Raw genomic sequence first — 20,826 nt, forward strand, 5'->3', positions numbered from 1 at the left:
TAAAGTTTGTCCAATTTTGACAAAACAGATGATCGTCAGACCATGACTCACAAACGCATTGCTTTTTGGACCCATATTCAAAACCTGTTGCCTGTCACGACCAATCAAGTTTGGCGGCAAAGCCACCAAACATGAAGTGAAGTAATATTTCAGTAAACCTTTAATGTATCACAACCAAACTCAGTACATGGGCTCAAGACCCAATAAGGAGGAGGCTCAATAAATTTGATGACTTTTGACCTATAGGTGGCGCTATAATGAGCAAAATTACATTTTGACCTGTAACGGGTAATGTGTTTGAAATTAAAACTTGCTATTGGTGTCTGTTAATGTTAATGTTAATGTACTAGTGGTGTCTGTGGGAGATCCTAAGGCCGGCAGATGTGAATTTGTGATGTCAACGTAATTGATCCGGCTGCCATATTGGATTTAAAAGTTTTCAAAGGTCACAAAGTTTATCCGATTTTCACGAAACTTGACGCAGATGATCGTCAGACCATGACTCACAAACGCATTCCTTTTTGGAGCCATATTCAAAACCTGTCGCCCGTCACGACCAATCAAGTTTGGCGGCAAAGCCGCCAAACAGGAAGTGAAGTGATATCTAAGCAAGGCTTTTGTGTATCAACACCAAACTCAGTACATGGTCTCAGGACCCAATTAGGAGAAGGCTCAAGAAATTTGGTGCATTTTGACCACTGTGTGTCGCTATAATCACAGGAAGTATAGTCATATTTCAGCAACGCTTTGACATAAATAAACCAAAGTCTGTACATGGGGTCAGGACCCAATAAGGATGAGGCTCAATAAATGTAATGACCTTTGACCACTAGGGGGCGCTATAATCACAGGAAGTGGGCTCATATTTAAGCAATGCTTTCACGTATCGAAACCAAACTTAGTATATGGACTCAGGACAACATCCTAAGGAGGCACAATAATTTTAGCAACCTTTGACCACTAGGGGTGCTATAATTTGCAACACTTTCTCGTATCGACACCAAACTTGATAAATGGACTCGGGACCACATCCTGAAGACGTTCAATATATTTAGTGACCTTTGACCACTAGAGGCGCTATAATTATCAACACTTTCTCGTATCAACACCAAACTTGGTATGTGGACTCGTGACTACAACCTGAGGACGCACAATCAATTTGGTGATGTTTGAGGTGTGCTTATGTGTGGCGAGCTATTGGGTTGTGTGGGGGAGGAAGTTTATCTGTGTACATGTCTGTGTGTGGGACGGGGGGTTAATTGGGGGTTGGGTTGGGTTGTCATGACAACTCCTGCTCAACTGCTTGGCCCCCTCATTGCTGCTTGCAGCTATATTTATTATTATTCCGTCATGGAAGTCTATGGCAGCCCATAGGACCGTCTGGTAAAAAGTTGTAAAATTTGGCACACAAATTAGGCACAGTCCCATGATTAATTTCACTAAGTTTTAAAGTTGGCACCTCGAGCACTCTAGCACCACCAACAGGCCAAAGTTGGACGTGCGTTCATACAAGTAACTTTTGACCCGTTGGCTCGATTGTCAAATATGAGGTATCGTTGGAATCCTTGGACCAAGCCGAGTTCAACGCACCCTATGACGTCATTTTCCGCCATGATGGATTTTCCGCCATATTGGATTTAATCAAAAACACCTAAAAGTTTTCACAGGTCACAAAGTTTGTCCAATTGACACCAAACTTGACACACATAATCTTTAGTCCAAGCCTCAAAAAAGTTATCACTTTTTGTCTTCAAATCTACAACCGTTCGCCCGTAACAGCCAATCATAATTGGCGGCGAAGCCACCAAACAGGAAGTGAAGTGATATCTCAGCAAAGCTTTCACGTATCAAAACCAAACTCGGTACATGGGGGTCAGGACCAAATAAGGAGGGGGCTCAATAAATATAATGACTTTTGACCTATAGGTGGCGCTATAATTAGCAAATTTACCTTTTGGCCTGTAACGGGTGTTGTGTTTGGAATTAAAACTTACTAATGATGATTGTTAATACTATGGGAGGTCGTAAGTCCGACAGATGTGAATTTGTGACGTCAACGTAATTGATCCGGCCGCCATATTGGATTTAATCAAAAACACCTAAAAGTTTTCACAAGTCACAAAGTTTGTCCGATTGACACCAAACTTGACACACATAATCTTCAGTCCAAGCCTCAAAAAAGTTATCCCTTTTTGTCTTCAAACCTAAAATCGTTCGCCTGTAACAGCCAATCAAACTTGGCGGCAAAGCCACCAAACAGGAAGTGAAGGGATATCTCAGCAATGCTTTCACATATCAAAACCAAACTTGTTACATGGGCTCAGGACCCAATTAGGAGGAGGCTCAAGAAATTTGGTAAATTTTGACCACAGTGTGGCACTATAATTACAGGAAGTAGGCTCATATCTCAGCAATGCTTACACATATCTAAACCAAACTTGGTACATGGACTTGAGACCCCATCCTGAGGACGCACAATACCTTTGGAGTATTTTGACCACTAGGGGGCGCTATAATCACAGGAAGTAGGCTCATATCTCAGCAATGCATTCACATATGGAAACCAAACTTGGTATATGGACTTGGGACCCAATCCTGAGGACACACAATACATTTGGTGACCTTCAACCACTAGGGGGGCGCTAGAGATACAGGAAATTAGCTCGTATCTCAGTAACGCCTTTACGTATCAAAACCAAACTTGGTATATGGACTCGGGACCCGATCCTGAGGACGCACAATACATTTGGTGTACTTTGACCACTAGGGGCGCTATAATTAGGAAGACTTTCTCGTACTGACACCAAACTTGGTACAATGATTCGTGAACACATCCTAAGGACCCACAATAGATTTGGCGACGTTTGACCACTAGGGGCTCTATGATTAGCAACACTTTCACCTATTGCAACCAAACTTGGTATGTGGACTTAGGAGTACATCTTGAGGACACACAATAAATTCGGTGATCTTCGAATCCAGTCCAGTCCAATTCAAACAAGTCCAATGCAATCCACATCACAGTCAAGTCCAGTTCAGTCCAATCCAATCCAATCCCAACTCCTGCTTAACTGCTTGGCCCCCACATTGCTGCTTGCAGCTATATTTAAAGTTAAAATTGTTTTTGCTAGAATAACCTGTTATGATTTTGCTTAGACTCAGAGAGTGTTTTTCTTAAACATAAAAACACGTTTGCTTATAAAACTTATAGGGTTTGATTTTGCTCAGACTTAAGGAATATTTACTTGAAACATAAAATGTGTTTGCTTAGATATACAAAATATGTGTTAGATTTAAAGTGTTATGCTTAATTAAATGTACTTTGAACGTAATGTAAGGACAGAATGTAAGAACATGATGTGCCAGCTGTAAGAGACTGTATGTCAGCAGAACAAGTCTAAATGCACATCACACAGATAAGGACACAGAAGCCTGTCCGATAAATACAAGAGTAATTAGGGATAGAACCTAAATTGTTATAGATCCATTGTGATCTACAACATTTTTACATTTTGTGTGTTATAAGAACTGTACTCAGAAGAGCTTTAATTTTGAGCAAACTCCCGTAAGAATAGGGTAGTTAGTTTCCGCTGAGCCCTGGAAGGGCAGACAAATGTCTGTAGTAAGGAGTTTTTGAGCTCTCATTTTTAAGAATGACTAAACAACACAGCTCTGAAGTTCTTCCCCTTTTTATTGAGTTAACCACATTATGAAGTACGAGCCAAGGGCATTGGGACTCCGAGATAGAAAGAGACTCTGAGAACACCCACACTTACAGGAGTAGCGATCTCTACTGTGTTACGGCCCCGTAGACACCAGAGTGGACACAAAACGCAACAAGACGCGAGAACTGCTACAGTAGGCAACCGAAATTCCTCACTGCAGAAATAGTAGATTGCTGTTCCTGTCAACAGTATTGGTTTGGGCGTTCTTTTTAAAACATCGGGTAAATGTTTCATTCAAAGCAGTGCTTTCTCGTCTGCCTGCTTCAGTCAGACTGCACTGGGTCAAATGTCACTATGAAATGCGATTAATGAGCGAAGACAGCTGAAATCAGTCTGTCTCAAGTCTCAAATCAACTGTGCATATAATGTAAACAACCTAACTGTTGTGAAAACGTCCTCGAAACTGTGCGAAGTTCTGCAAATGAGTCGGCTTTTTAAATGGTTCTGCTGCTTCTGCATAGATCAACCTACCCTCAAAGATTCGCTCTGATTGGATTTCTTCCCAACTTCCCCACAAAAAGAGTAGTTCTGATTGGATCTCTTTTCCATTCGTCCCTCCCTAACATGTTTGTCTCAATTTTATTCGTTGACTAAAGTGTGAGTTATATTTCGTCACAGTCTTCTGTGGTAACTTGGATAATAACCAGGACCACAAAGGATGTTGTACCGAGTGGTAGCTTTTATATGAATTGTATTCAAGTAAATACTGTAGTATTACAGAGCTCAGGAACAGCACGTTCTTCTAACAGGAGACGTTAACTCGTACACAGTTACAAGGAGGCAGTGCAAGACTATCTACCTAAATGCATAGACTCCACCTAGTGGTATAAAATGTACGTTTTTATTAAGTTTTTTATTAAGACGGTGAAAAAGGTTCGTTGACAAATATTTTTTGTCATAGTCTTTGTCAACGAAATTAACAGTGTCTCCAGCATCTTTCTTGCCAACATGTGTTCTTTGTTGAACAAGCTGGGTGAACTTAAGATCTGGACCCTCACACAGAAAAGCCTTATGGACTGTAACGTCATGTTTTTCACTGAAACTTGGCTTAACGACATCCCAACCAGCGTGGTGGAGCTAGAAGGCCGTTCTGTCTTCAGGGTAGATAGAACAGCGGAGGCTTCAGGTAAGAGCAGAGGAGGTGGATTATGCATTTATGTAAACAAAACTTGGTGCACAGACTGCATCACTGTTGCTCTGCTGAACTGGAATAGTTAATCGTCAGATGAAGGCCCTTCTACCTTCCACGTGAGTTAAACTGCATTGTTGCTATTGCTGTGTATGTACCACCCGATGCCAACAGCAAAGCAGCAATGAAAAAACTTTCTATTGCCATTAACAAGCTTCAGACTAAACATCCAGATGGGGCTTTTATTGTCACTGGGAACTTCAACAATTGCAACCTTAAAACTCTTCAGCCTAAATTTCACCAAAATGTCTCATGCTCTACAAGAGGCAGTAAAACCTTGGATCATGTCTACACAAACGTGTCTTGTGCCTACAAAGTCACACCCCTCCCCCACCTTGGTCAGTCTGACTACCTCTGACTACCTATCTGGATGGAAGACGCAGACTCCACTCTACAACACCAGTTCCAGCACACTGACTGAATGTGTTTGCTACTGACTCCACCACGGACTTCCAAACCAACATTGACACATAAACCAACTCTGTCCTGGATTATATCAAAAAGTGTGTAGATGGAGTGACTACACATAAAACAGTGAAATTATTCCCTAACCAGAAACCTTGGATGAACAAAGAAGTTCGCCTCCTCCTCAAGGCTAGGGACGCAGCCTTCAGGTCGGGAGACCATGAGGCCTACAGCTCAGCCAGATCCAACCAATTTTCCACCTCAGATGTCTGCGACATCCTGGGCAGGGTGAATGCCCGGAAAGCTGCTGGCCCTGATGGAGTTGAAAAGATACACTTGGCAGCAACAGGTGCCGACTAGCAAGAGATAAGACCGAAAAACGATCCTTTCATAACGCCACCTGTGGGTTTGAAGTTACCAAGTGGTGTGTCAGCATCTAAGGAGGGGTATACATTTTGGTGTTCGACATCGTGCAATCCACTCAGGCTTTGCGCTATGGAGACATTAAACACATTTTGCACAGAACTCTGCCGGACTTTTGTTTGAGATAAGTCTTTGACTTCAGCACATATAATGGTGTATTTTGGTTATGTTGTGGACAAGATATTTAGACTCAATTTCTGGCCCAAGTCTGAATATGGCACGACAACCTGTAAATCAGTTAAATTAATAAGAAAACATCTTGTACGATCACTTTTAAAGTTATTTGAGCTGGAATGAACTTTGCACCTACAACATAACAACGTATGCTAGCCACAGCAACATAGGGACTCGTCAAGCACACAGGTAAATTTCTTTCATATATATGTGCAGGGCCCTTCTTAATTCCTGAAATTCATGTGTGAGTTTATAAAGTTTAAAAATACCTTTGTGATAGGCTTAGTTAAAATAACAGGTTATTGTGAAAATTATGTATTATTTGAACCTTTCTATTTTGTGGGTTTCTGCCAATCAGCAGGGTGGCGCTGACAACCAATTAATGATTTGAGTTTTGTTTTGGCTATGGGTTGAGTGGGGAGAAGAGAAGAAGATGGCGGAGTGTTAAGAGACTGACACAAGAGTAGGCCTAGGCTAACAAAGACATTAATAGTTTAACACTGATTTTTAAAATTGAGGGAGTTTTGTTACTTTAAGAGATGTTTTTCAATGTGGCTGCATTTATGTGTGAATGCGACATGAAGGTCAGTTACCGCGGGGGAAGTTCATAAGGCTTTAGAAACCACTACAGGCTAGTTACTTGACCGCTTTTGTGCTAGCGGACTTGAACTGTGCCAGAGACGTGAACGACGGCTGGGCATTCGCTCCAAGGCGTGGATGACTACAGGACTTCGGAGGGGGGATTTCGGACTCCTATGGCAGCACTGGATTTGTACGACAGGAAATGCTGGTAGTGAGTGGAATATTTTGCACGCCATACTGCTACTATGATTCTCCAAATTGATTCCTATGAGCTCCAACGAAAGCACGCCAACTTTAGTTATACTGGCCAGTAGGACATTTGCTAGGTTGATTTTCTCTTTCTCTGTGTGGTTTGAACTGTTTGCAGATAAACTATTATCTGTAGTGATTCACAATGTGAATAAATGCATCTTTGGTTTTCTACTTCAAATCTATAACAGTGTCTGAGTTGGTTAGTAAAACGATTAAGAGTGTATTATTGTTTAATATGATAAGTTACATTTCGATGTGCATCCCACTATTGTAGTTTCACAACCCCTAGACAAAGTAGAATTATGAGCCAGATTATAGGTGGGAGGGCTACATATGTATCACATAGTACATAGTCTCCTTTGCAGTATCTCGGCCATGTTAACTGTGTTACCTGTGCCCATTTGCCTTTTTCAACCTGCTTATTCCTGATCTGAATATACATCAAAATTTTGACTGCAGAAGCACACGCATACAAAATAAGATTCACTGATTCATGTTATGACCAAGCGAGAGCACTCCATCCACTTATGGACCGGACACAGGTAGACGAAAATTCCACACAGAATCGTCTCCTACACACATTGTAATGATTACCGATGATGATAGCTTTCAGTCTCACTGTCTCCAAAAAGTTACAATATGCGATTAATGTGATTAAATTGTCATAGTCTGGTTGCGGAGTATATCACCAAGACACATCAGATAGCAAACTAACTAGTCTTTATAAGTACTAATTGTGGTCTAGAAGTCCTCTAGAAGCATGTTTAGTTTGTTGGCAAGTCTGTTGGCAACATGTATTTTGCCACCAACGTGAGCACATTATTTACCAACTGGGTCAAATACATCAACAACATTTTAGAGAGGTCCCCTATGAAGAATGTATTAATATTTATGCATATATGTGTAATGTCATGTCACATGTTTTATTATTGCACTTGCACTGATACTCAGTATATAATTATATATCAGTTGTATCTTACCTCTTGCAAGTACCGTATGGAATAAGGCAGGAGGTTGCGGATAGTCACTGCTGGATACAAGTGAATAATGTAGGCAGGGTCCCAGTCTTCCTCTGCTTGACCAGCTATAAAAGTCAGGTCATCAGGTATGGCAAATGTTTTCACCACCAATGGAAGGAAACTGGCACTGCTAGCAGGGCACAGTAGTTCCGATTGCACCTCAGAGCTCATGTGAACATTTTCTTTCCAGGTGATGCATGTAGAGGATGGTAAGTATTGACCTTCTAAATTACCAACAGGAATAAGGAAGAGCTGATACCTGCAGTTGAAACAGATCACCATGATAAATTGATGGTAAGTCATATTTAGGCAATTAAGTGTATTTTCACATTTCCACATCACCTTTGGGATACAGCCTGTACAGCATGCATCAGAAGGCCCTCAATTGGGGGGGGGGGGGGCTTAATGGTTATATTTTACATAATATAAATGTACTTTTACGTGGCTTAGGGTGCTTTAGGCACCCTTTTAGTCAGACTACCATTATATGAAACTACTTAAAATCAATGCAACGCAGCTTTGGCTGGAAATAGAAAACCGGATTTCTGAATACTGAAGTGTCCTGGTGACATCATTGTTGGCTAATGAATATTGGTGCTGGATAAACAAATAGTGCGTGCGACAGAGGAAAAGTTCTTTGGTGTTGCTTTAATAGGCAAAAATATCCAAAAAACACTTGGATAGTCCCTTTTAGACTATTTACAGATGTTCAGATTATCAACAAACTATCTGTTGACACTGTTAACTAAAATGCATGGTTACACTTAAGGTTATGGGATGTTTTTGGTTAAGGTGATGCTCAGTTATTGTGTGACAGCTGAACTTTAATTTCAAGATGATCTATAAAGGCTCTATAAGACTCTGTATAAAGACCAAAACTGGTCTTAATGATCATTAGATGCCATTGATACTTATAATAGTATGCATGCTAACTGACACTAATCGGCAAAAATTAGTCATTACATACCATGTGTGCCATTTACATAATAAGTGCATGTGTATGTGTGTGTATGTGTGTGTGTGAGTGAGTGACAGGGACAGAGGGATAGAGACAAGGAGATTGAATGAATAACACAATATTCAGGATATAGCCTAGGAAACATGATCAATACATTTTCAGTGTCACCTTCGCCAAGCCCCAATTCTCTACCTCTCTAACTTTCTTTTGAAGGATTCTCCCTGTTAGTTAAGTTACTCCTTTCCTAGCCATAGACACTAATAGGGCTGGTGCTTATGTCCGTTTCTGTGGTGCTAAGCGAATGAGAGTTTTAGACTATCCCTGGATAGGACACCAGTCCATCACAGGTAAACCCCAGCCGAAACTGGTACCCATTTAACATCTGAAGGATTTGAGTCAATGCAGATTAAGTGCCTTGTCCGAGGGCACAGCACACACCATCAAGTGACCATCTGGTATTCAAACTGTCAATCTTCCGATTGCCAGCCTAACCCCATTAGACCACTGAGCTACACACTCTTCTCTCTGTCCCCTTTCACAGGAGTAACTGCCTGTCTCTTTCTCTCATCTGGGATGGGAACACTTCTCACAAGTATATATGTAAGGGATAATGTATAGAACGCCGGTCATTACTGGGAAAATAAGTCCCGACAGGGCGAACCGGACCCCGACGCGCAGCGGAGGGGTCTTGTTCCGCCCTGAAGGGACTTATTTTCACTTATTATACGGCTACTTGCCAAAACGAAATAATAAACTCCCCACGATATGACTTTAGCCTACATAACCTAGCCTATTTGTTACCGTTCATCGTGCCTATTTGTTACCGTTCATCGTGGCATAACAAATAGTTCGCAACAACACACGCTGCTGAACTTGAATCAAACATTCTTTAGAACACAGCTGATCAACCGTCTGCTTTCACGTTTGAATGAAGTTCCAGTCCTTGCGTAGTGATATGAAAGACATTAATCAGAAGCACAAAACCTGTTGCCATTGACAGCGGTGATTAAATGCTTTGCCGGTGATTTATGTAGATTTAACATAGGCCCGAACGTTGGGAAGGCCCATTCATGTGAATGGAACTTTCTGCAGCACTCTGAAGAGCCGTGTAATAAATGAGATTATGATAGAGGTATACTTAAACAACAAAATGACAACTGTGTTGTCTTTCTTTCAACTTACCTGTAAGACTCTAAGGTGACATGTAACTCTTTGTCTGGTTGGGAGACGCCTACATTGACCATGTTTCCACTGTTTGGGCAGTATTTTAGGATAGCAAAAGGCACAGAAAAGTGGTTTTTTATCTAAACAAAAGACATTAAAAAACATTGAACAGACATTAGAATAATTTAATTAATTATTCAAATGTATCTAAAGCAGGGATGTTCCTCTCTATCTTCAAGAAGCTCTTGAAAACTCAACTCTTCTGAGAGTACATTTTACTTCATTAGAACATGGATTAAAATATCTCTACCACCTTAGCATTAAGAGGAAGGTAAGGCATTGCCATGGGTTAATAGTTAATACATCTAGTTAATAGGATTAAACAGGGTTCCCACCCATTTTCACTGACACAATTTAAAAACCTTTCCAAGAGTTTTCAATGACCTTGAATGAAATTTCACGGCCTACAAGAACAAATTTGCTTACTGTACACCACAGGTTGAACCAATTATGAAAAGATTGGATAAAACTGTGTTTTCTCCACCACCATTCTATATCTATGAAGTCAAATTCTGCGAGTTAATGTACGCTCCAGGGGTGTCACTAGACCTGAAACTGCACTTAGACACATCCCCCCCCCCCCCTCCCCACACACACACACACATAGAGGGTCCGGGGGAATACTCCCCCCGACATTTTTTTTTATATTTATCTAACTACTAGAGATTTTACTGGGGCACAGCAGTTCAGTACTGGGGCATGTGCCTTAGTAAAAGGGGTCTAGAGAAGCCTATGCATCCTAAAATGAAATTTCATGACTTTTCCAAAACCTTGAATGAATTTACTGAATTCCATGATTTCTTCAGGCGAGGGAAAAAGGATGAAAAGGAATTCTACAATTCCATGACCATGGAAACCCTGGTTATTTTTTTAATTGTTTTTAAAAACAATCCTACCATCACTCTACACATTACAAACTTACCTGAAGTGGAGATCTGACAATGATGACCTTGTTACCCTGTTTGGCATCAACCTGCAGCAGCACTGACACAACCTCATGTGTATGTGGTCCTCGTATATTATAGAGCCGTCTACCTGGTTTACTGATGGGAATACTGGAGATCTCACTGTAACCTGTGGGGACTGGAAAGACACAGACACAGATATCCACCCAGTTAAAGTCCTGTTCAAATTAATTTAAAATGCAATTTGTCACATAAAATAAATATGGTTAACCCAGGCACGACGCCAGGATTCCAGTTTTGGATGGGCGAGACCAATTGTGGGTGGGCCTTAAATAAAAACGTTATCAAATCACTGTTTGACCTAATAAAAATGACTGACTAATATTCTGTTATATTATGTGCTTACTTAAGAGATTTTAATAGCTTGATGCTCTTTAAATATTTTGTTGCATTGTAAAAAGTTTCGGTGCATAGGACGGACCGACATTCTGACCAAAGAAGAGTGCTTTGGAATCTCCATTACGCACCATACCTGGCTGTGCTTTAGCGCATCTCTCTAGACCTAAGGCCTGTAAAAGTGGTCAGGAATCTAATATAGTTTAGTTCTGCTCGTATAACATGAATGAATGAATAATATTTTGACAATTAAAGGATGTAATGACCTGTTGCGATCTTGACATTTCTGTTTGCTATTAGAACTATATAGCCTAAGGCGGTGGTTCTCAAACTTTTTGTTTCATTCCCCACTTTGATCAAGGGGGCATTTGAGAGCCCCACCTGTCCCTCATCGCTTTAAGAAAGTGGTAGGTCAAGCTTAAAATTGTCAAATTTATTGAAATAATGATAATGACAAGTTCTAAATATATCCTCTTCAGCAGAGTTAAAATCAGCTGGCGCTGCAGATATAACTAGATGTACCGCATAGCGGTACACAATATGACCGCCGCTCAGTCCTGTACATCCGTTCCGCGAAAATAAATCGCACTTCAAGTTGTCTCCATATTTTACTCCATCCCCTACTCTTGAAACTTTTGTGTATGCTTGTTTGGCATGCCTGAGTGTGTGTGTGCGGCTGCACAGAAAGTAGCCTACTGGTGCTAGAAGATGTAGCATTGTTATAAAACCTTTAAAATCTCTAAACAATCACAAGTAGGGCAGTTCATCACAGTTCATCCATTGCAACTGGATTGATGAAAGGTCACTTACACATTGTATTTGGGAAAAGCAAAAGGTATCAGCATAATGTTATTTATTTATTTATTTATAAACAAAAACATCTCTGTCAGTTCCATGCCGTTTTCAACAGCTATCAAAAACAAGGGTCATTTTTGGATGGATAGATTTTTTGTGAATGTTTCTTCTTCTACATAAGATTTTAGTCATCTTTAGTTCATGTAATACTTTATTGTCAATGCACAAATTAAGTAACAGTAGTCTGAAACATTATTGTTAATGCACAAATTAAGTAACAGTAGTCTGAAACGAAATGCTGTTTTACATCTAACCAGTGGTGCAAATAACTGACATGTCCAAATGGGCCTTGATGAAATGCGTCGCTAGACTGTTCATACACATTTTAACGGGACAAAGTTAAAGAGCTGTTGTCCGTTATTGTTCGTGCAAATATAGGCTGATTCATGTTCCCTTACATTGTGTAACTGAGCTCCATGGCTAGTCTGGCTTTCACCAGACCAAGCTCAATCTTTTAAGAAATCAAAAAATAAATAGCGGGCAGATCAGGCTGGGTTCACCCAGCCTAGTCCATAGGCACCCGATATTGTTTAATTTTCCGATTGAGATATCCACGCTCTGGCTATTCTAAATGCAAAAATGCATCAGGGAGTTATGACAAAACTGTAACTAACAAACTAGATCCTAATAGAAAGCTGTTAGCTTCCCTAAGCTACAGGTAGGCTTATAAGGTAGTAATAAATTGTCAATAGGCTATGCTGGCGACACAAATAAAATCTCCTTTGGAAACCAATGGCTTACGCCTTACAGTATCAAGCGGACTTAAACTGTCATATCGTGGCGAAAAGTTGTAATAACATTCACGCAGCTCCATGAGTCAAGGAAAGCGCGAATGAAGTAGCCACTTCTAAATGGGACCCACTACACAGTAGCTTAAGGTGTGTTGCTAAAGCAGCCATAATGAAATGAAGGTGTCATTGTTTGGATACTTCACACACACGTGCTTTTTAATTTCACAGACTACAACTACCAAGCTGGAATCAAAGTCAAGTCAAGTCAAGTCAAGTTTATTTATATAGCACATTTCATACACAGAGGTCATTCAATGTGCTTTACATAAACAAAACCAAACGATAATAACAAATAAAAGCATAGAAGGGCAATATAGTCAAAGAATAGTTAAAAGGTAAAGATCATAATAAAAGGAAAACATAAAACACAAGGTAAAATCATTTAAAAATAAAGAATAATTAGTAAGCAAAAACAAAGGCAAAAGTAGTAAAAAAAGTAATAAAAGACAAAGTAGAATAATTATCGAGGCAGATTCAGAATTTGTAACTCGGCACAGTTAGCAGAAAGCGTCTGAGAACAGTTTGGTCTTAAGTCTAGATTTAAAACTGGCTACAGTTGGGGCCTTTTTAATGTCATCCGAAAGTTGGTTCCACAGCTGAGCCGCATAGCAGCTAAAAGCTGCTTCACCATGTTTAGTTCTAACTGTAGGTTTTACTAGCAGGTTTTTCACCTGGGACCTGAGAGGACGAGAAGGTGTGTACTGCTGAAGCATGTCTGACAAGTATTTAGGTCCTGCTCCATTTACTGATTTATAAACAAGCAATAGTGCTTTAAAGTCAATTCTGTGACTTACTGGAAGCCAGTGCAAGGACTTAAGAATTGGAGTAATGTGGTCAGTTCTTTTAGTTTTTGTTAGAGTCCTAGCTGCTGCATTTTGTATCACCTGAAGCTGTTTAATACTCTTTTTAGGAAGGCCTGTGAACAGTCCATTGCAGTAATCAACCCTGCTGGAGATAAATGCATGAATGAGTTTTTCTAAGTCATGTTTTGACATCAGCCCTCTGAGTTTGACAATATTTTTGAGGTGGTAAAAAGCTGATTTAGTTATCGCTTTCATGTGGCTGTTGAAATTTAGATCACTGTCAATTAATACACCAAGGTTTTTAACAGTATCCTTTGCCTTCAACCCTTTTGTGTCAAGGAGAGTGGCAACCCTAAGTCTTTCCTCATTTTTACCAAATATAATTACTTCAGTTTTTTCTTTGTTCAGCTGAAGAAAATTTTGAGACATCCAGGTGTTGATTTGTTCTATACACTGACACATAGATTCAAGAGGACCATAGTTGTTTGGTGATAGAGCTAAGTAAATTTGTGTGTCATCTGCATAGCTATGATATGAAATCAAATTATTTTGAATGATTTGTCCAAGTGGGAGCATATAGAGGTTGAATAATAGTGGCCCCAAGATCGACCCCTGGGGAACACCACAGGTCAAGGACGTTGGTGTTGAGGTACAGTTTCCGATGGCAACAAAGAAGCTCCTTTCTTGTAGATATGATTTTAGCCAGCTGATAACTATGCCTGTAAATCCAACCCAGTGTTCTAGTCTGTGTAGTAAAATATTGTGATCAACAGTGTCAAATGCTGCACTAAGGTCCAGTAGCACTAGGACTGATGTTTTACCTGAATCTGTGTTGAGGCGTATGTCATTGGAAACTTTAATGAGAGCTGGAAAGCACATCGATTCCCCTCTCACACCCTGCACGCACTTAAAACAAAATAAACAGACGTCTCAGTCTCACGCATGTAGGCCTATAGGCAAAACTGTATCAGACCGGTGTAACGTTGGTAAATCTTCCATTGCACAGAATGATTTTTGTAGCACGTGCAACAAATGACAGTCGAAAGATACAATTACAGTGCTGCTATCAATTTGCTTGGTATAACCGCATTTATAGTTTTCTACAAATGCAATCAATCAAATTGGCCTCCATCACTCAACCAACGCTAACGGTAACATTACCTAGGTCCTTATTGATATTATAAGATTAACGTACCTGCAGTAAAAACCAAGCATGTCCGATAAACATCCTCAGATTTATTTTGGCTTCAAGAAGAAAGGGGAATTACAATTCATGTGAACATCGTCCTATCCTTATTAGAAGTTCTCTGCGGTAAACTACAGTCCATGTAGGAAGCGTCCATTGTTTTTCCAACCCACTTTTAACTTCCAACAAAATTACGTCTCACTGCAACGATGCATCTAGTGGACAAACGACTACTTATCGCCAATACTGGAAATGCAGCCATGATGATGATGATGAATATTTATTTTGGCTTTCTTTTAATCCTACTGAATTTGTAATTATGTATCGGCCGTTCTCATACCGATAGTATGTGGGTGCCTGTGTGTGTGTGCATGTGTATATGTATGCTCCGCCATCTACAGGCCAATGAGTGTACAGTCACTAAATGTACACATAACCTAATTTTTTTTAGACCCCCCCATGGATGAAATTCTACGAAACTTGGCACACCCCCAGAGAATGCCAGGTCAATCATACACATAAAATTTGGTGCAGTTCTGAACATCTTAACTGAAGATAGGGGCGATTAAAGCAGAATAATATTGCATTTTAATTTTTTACCGGGGGGGTGCAAATCACAAATGAGTGATTATGGGCCAGGTTGATGTGGGCCCTTGAGACCAACATACCATAAAAGATTCTTCATCCTCAGTGCCACGGTTCAGGTAGTTATTTAGGAAAAACTGCTTTTTTTGCGGTTCGGGGGGCCCAGCACGGGGGGGGAGTGGCCCCCGGGGACGAAACAAAATTTTTCCGTAAAAGTCTAGTGGGGCTAGCTTCGCTAGCGGCGGTCATAATAATAAATAAATACATAATGTGCCATTGTAAATTAAAAACATATTTCTGTTTTCCAGCAACATATTAGGCAGCATAGGCCAATATTTTACAGCATTGTACAATATATTCAAATGAAATACCAACATGCTGCATTAAATAGATCCATAATCCAGTCATACTGAGCACTGCTGGTTGGGAAATATTTTTGAAATAAACTTTGCAGGGATGTGATGTAGGCCTACTGTTTAATACATGGGATCACAAGAGTTGCTCCCGAGTGGCCACCTTGCCTCGCTGTGAAACAGAACAGCCTTTTGGTCAGCTCCCATCTCCTCGCAAAGTGCGGAGAATAGACGCGCTTTTAAGGGCCGGGTCTTGATGAAATTCACCACTCTCACAACCTCGTTCAAAATCTCATTCAGGTCGGGACTAACTAAGCTGCCTTGACACGAGCGCTTCTCTATGAATAACACAGTGCGTCCATTGCGCATCGGGTGCTACAAGTTCATAGCCGGATGGCAAAACCAAAACTGGGGGATAGATCATGTCTTAAAGAAGTTCTGAGTTTTCTTCCTTTAGCCGATATTTCATAAATTTGACTACAATGACCAAACACAATATACAGTGCCTATAAAGTATTCACCCCCTTTGGATTTTCCCCTTTTACTGCTTTTATCAATGGAATCTTGATCTAATTTGTCCTTAATTTAATCGTTTAAAATCATTCAATGTCAAAGTGAAAGCAGAATTCTAGAAAGTAATGTTATTTAATTAAAAATATATAATGCAAAATAAGCATTTTCATAAATATTCACCCCCTTCAAGTCAGCATGTGGTAGATGCACCTTTGGCTGCAATTAAAGCATGGAGCCTTTGTCTCAATTAGGCTTGCACATCTGGATACTGCCATTTCACTCCATTTTTCTTTACAAAACTGCTCAAGCTCTGTCCGACTGGAAGGGGATCGGGTGTGGACAGCCCTTTTCAAGTCCAGCCACAGATTTTCTATAGAATTGAGTTCTGAGCTTTGACTCCGCTACACCAGAACATTCACCTTGTCGTCTTTAAACCATTTCTGTGTAGTTTTTTGCTGTATGCTTCGGCTCATTGTCTTGCTGGAAAGTAAATCTTCTGCCTAGTCGTAGTTCTCTTGCAGACTGAATCAGATTGTCCTCCAGGATTTCCATATATTTTGCTGAATTAATTTTACTTGTACCTTTACAAGCCTTCCAGGGCCTGCTTTCACTTTGATATTAAAGAGGGGATTTTTGCAAATTATTGGAAAAGAAATCTTTTATTCCTACTGCTATATAAATGGCACACAAGGAAAAACAGACTGTCACTATCTAATGGTCAACTGCTGAGGTGGGCGGGGCTCGCTACAACACTGTTCTCTCTTAAAAGTAGCAGGTCTTTATATACCCTTATGAGTGTAACTCCTCCTAGCAATTTGGTTGTACCAGGATTTTGATGTGACCTCCATGCTCGTCTTAGCCTGTTTCATCGATGTTTACAGTATTGGAAAAAAATATATTGCTGTGGCAAAACAAACCCGCTTAGGCTTACTTTCTATCACAATGAGTAACCACCTGAAAGAAGCTTACCTTCTATCACAATGAAACAATTACCGCAGACACTGTGCGTCCTGCCGGGATGCTCCGGATTTAGGAAGGAGGAAAGCAGAGCTAACTCTGGACGGAGCCACAGACATAAGACTTTTGCACAGACATAAGACTTTTGCACAGACATAAATGTCAATTCTTACCTATGCTCAAGAAGAGACAGCTTTCCTGTCTTTGAAGGGGTGACAGGCATGCTCGAGTTAAGGGCTTGACCAAAGAGTAAGTCAAGTCAATGGTCTGGTTTACAGCCACTTCATGCAGTTTTCCTGGCCCAGGTTTGTCCACAATACGCAAGTTGCTGCTGTGCTGGATGAGCAATGGTATACCCAAAGCATTCTGAATGGTGAATGGAGCCTTTTCTTTCAGAAAATAGTCAAAGGATGAAGCTGCACCCTCTGAGAATGCCTGAGAACAAAAAAGAAAGAGTAGATATTTTTTCATTTCTAAAATCCCTACATTCTTACATGGAAGGCAGAATTGGGAACAATTGGAAAAGTGTTGACAATTTCAAAAGATTTCAAAGGTAGGTTTACACATACAAATATACATATCAATAAGCATATTATGAACTGCAATTCAACTACAGACATATGGAATCATGTTCAATAATGAGGTTCTATATAATATACTAATATAATTTATCTGGGGACTATAGATCATACTGATGACACTGCAATCACTGATGATTCCACTGCTGTGTATCTGTCATCATATATGAAGATTGGTAGTATGTGTTGACTGAGAACATGAGAGGTCACCTTGGCTAGGTTACTGAAGACAGAGAGTGAGCATTTGGAGAGGGTAATGTTCATGGTGTCTCTTGAGCTTATTGTAATAGCAGTTTGAGGATCAGGGAATATTATGAAATCATCTCCAGGTACAGGGCTCTTATCTCGCGTAGGATTGGTTTTCATCTAGAAATGTAAAACATAACATAACATGGTTAAGACACTCCCTGGAAGACATATCCCAAGCTCTTATCTGAAAGTGCAACATGCATCACAAACAGGCTTCAGCCTTGTGACAACCACACTGAGAACCAGTGGGTAATGTCAATATTTGCTAATTTATTGATCAGAGTAGCGCACAATCAAACATGAATGGTTTGAGTAATTAGTAGTAGTAGTTCTCTTCCATTCAAGTTCACTCCATGTTAACCAATGCAGTCATCCCTCCATGACCTCATATATCTGAACCAATCTCCAATCAACTGTCAGAGGGAATTTTCCGTGGGACTTACACTGTATAATGGTGCACCACGTTAAACTTTTTTCTTAATTCTTCAGCGACCCTCAAACTGTCAAACCACGAAGAAGAAAAGCCTCCAACCTCAAGCTCACAGAACACTGGGCTACAAGAGTCCCCCTCACAATATATTCTGAAGAACTATGCCAACAAAGGAAGCAGATTTCCGTCGTTGTCCACCTCTGTGTAAGCCTGCTGTTCCAATTTTCGATGGGCATCACGATTTATAGCATGCCTGGGTGCATCACATACCTAGGCAGCTCTCTGCTCAATATCATTCTGTCCCCAATGTGCTGAGATGGCCCAGACACTGCACTATCACACCCTGGTGTATGAGTCCGCATTAGGTAGCCCCATCCTACCCAGCTCGCAGATATACTCCCCCTCTTCACTCATGCTCTGACCCGAAGCCCTGGATATCGAGAGCAGTGAGCTCCCAGTGAACATGTTCTGTCATAGTAATGAAGTGATGTTATTCCTCACCTCTGACAGGAGCCAGAAGGTGAGGCGGCAGTTCCACCCTCACAGGGGGAGGAAGCAGAACCCGACCCCAGTCCCGAAGACAGCCCGAAGACTCATTCGTAACTTCTACTTCTGGTGACTGAGACCATGATAGATGGCTGCTTCTTGGAGGATCAGGAGTGGGCAGTAGTGAAGGGGTACTTGGCCTTCTCGTCTCTCTTATCTGTAACGTGGATCAGCTGGGCTACTCCTCCCTGCCCTGTGTCGAGAAGGTGGTGGCTCCCTACCCTACCCCACCCTAGCTTGTAGTGGCCGAACAGTTCTGGAATATGCTAGCCTTCTGGCACTCCCTGGGCTCATTGCGCAGGTGTGTTCCTCTCATTCCAAAGCAGGGGAAGCATGCACGACGGGGCGGACAGTCAGCGGTGTGTGGACAAGCATGCAGAGGCACCTCCACATAGACACCTTGGAGCTGTAGACACTGTTTCACACACTGAAGCATTTGACCAGGACAACATGGTGGTGACACAGAATACATCAACCACAAATGTAGTTTCTGCAGCTCTGCTGCCTGGCGAGGAAACTGTTATTATGGGCATGCAAGCATCTGGCCTATGTGTGACATGCACTATGTGCCTAGTAGTGTTGCACGGTGTATCGATATTAGAAAGGCATCACGATGCCTTCATGCAAAAAACGATACGATTTCCAATGTTTTTAGAATCGATACTTTATTAAAATAATAACGTTCTGTGTCTGTGTGGACTGCTCCCACTCTCCATGCTCCTTGCACGCATCTAGGCAAGTGGGCGTGTCAAGCAGGCATCTCTGAGTGAGTGAGTGCGCAGCCAACGTCAACATAAGTTCTTTGCCGACAGTCCTCGGCTTGTAGATAAAACAAAAGGTCAAAGAGAAATTTGGAACTATTTCGGATACAACGCGGATAGTGAAGGCATATCATCAGGTACACAGAGGCCCGTTTGTAAAATATGTTTCAAAGTCATTCAAAAGCAGTAGGCTACGCATAGAACTTGGCTAAGCACCTCGCAGACATATCCCAACATTTTTAAAGAGTTCAAAGAACGACAGGTTAACGAGTAGGCTATAGAAGACACCACTACATGATTAGTGCCAAGTTCATCTCTTCAGTTTTAGTCTAGCCTAACTGAAACGAGTATGGTTTTCTGGGATAAAGCGAACCTTCCTTCATCAGTGAATTTTGACGAGTCATAACGACTACGTGATGGAAACGCAATGTTCACGCTAGTAGCCTATAACATTACCATAACTTGCAAACGATCTGTTTAATATTCGGTCAGTACTAGTGGTAATGTTTGTCATGGCATGTAGACTGCAATTTGTTCAATAATTATTGCCCAGATGTAGGATAGGCTACCCAAAATGCACTAATTAAAGCACACAGCATAATACCATTGAAGCGTGTTGAGTCCTAATAATAGCGGCTTATTGTGACGTGGTAGCAAATAATGTTATCAATAAAATAGACATAGGTCTAATGTACACAAATATATTGCAACAAGTAATGGTGTAAGCCTATCTGACGAAGACCTGGTTGGAAAGTGGTACTTGTACACTGGGAGCAAAGAAGACTATCTTCACCTTTTCCCCTTTGCAACTGTCAAATAAAGCCCATAAACACAGGAAGGCCAGGTAGCCTACATCAGATGGCCTAAAGATTAGGCCCCTCTGCATAGCATTCAGTGATTTGCATGCAGTAATTGACCTTGATCTAGCCTACTTTGGCTATTTAAAGGTACTATATTGGCAAAACAC

The 20,826-nt window shown here is 40.9% G+C and overlaps 1 protein-coding gene and 1 long non-coding RNA gene across 5 annotated transcripts in view; one reads left to right on the forward strand and one right to left on the reverse strand.

Moving 5' to 3' along the window:
- Positions 1–20,826, reverse strand: part of vps13c (vacuolar protein sorting 13 homolog C) — a 392,379-nt gene that overhangs the window by 140,568 nt on the left and 230,985 nt on the right. For all 4 annotated transcript variants that reach the window (XM_042061414.1, XM_042061415.1, XM_042061412.1 and 1 more), the window contains 5 exons: positions 18,084–18,239; positions 17,469–17,730; positions 10,874–11,034; positions 9,910–10,031; positions 7,731–8,028 (listed from right to left, as the gene is read on the reverse strand). In XM_042061414.1, the coding sequence (XP_041917348.1) occupies positions 7,731–8,028; positions 9,910–10,031; positions 10,874–11,034; positions 17,469–17,730; positions 18,084–18,239 (999 nt within the window). The remainder of the gene's footprint in view (positions 1–7,730; positions 8,029–9,909; positions 10,032–10,873; positions 11,035–17,468; positions 17,731–18,083; positions 18,240–20,826) is intronic.
- Positions 2,860–17,394, forward strand: LOC121681608. The gene is made up of 4 exons (XR_006022209.1): positions 2,860–2,936; positions 3,025–3,028; positions 6,454–6,457; positions 17,384–17,394. It is a non-coding gene; the product is annotated as an uncharacterized LOC121681608 (long non-coding RNA).

Source organism: Alosa sapidissima, chromosome 14, assembly GCF_018492685.1.
Source record: "Alosa sapidissima isolate fAloSap1 chromosome 14, fAloSap1.pri, whole genome shotgun sequence".
In the NCBI taxonomy this organism is placed as follows: Eukaryota; Metazoa; Chordata; class Actinopteri; order Clupeiformes; family Clupeidae; genus Alosa; species Alosa sapidissima.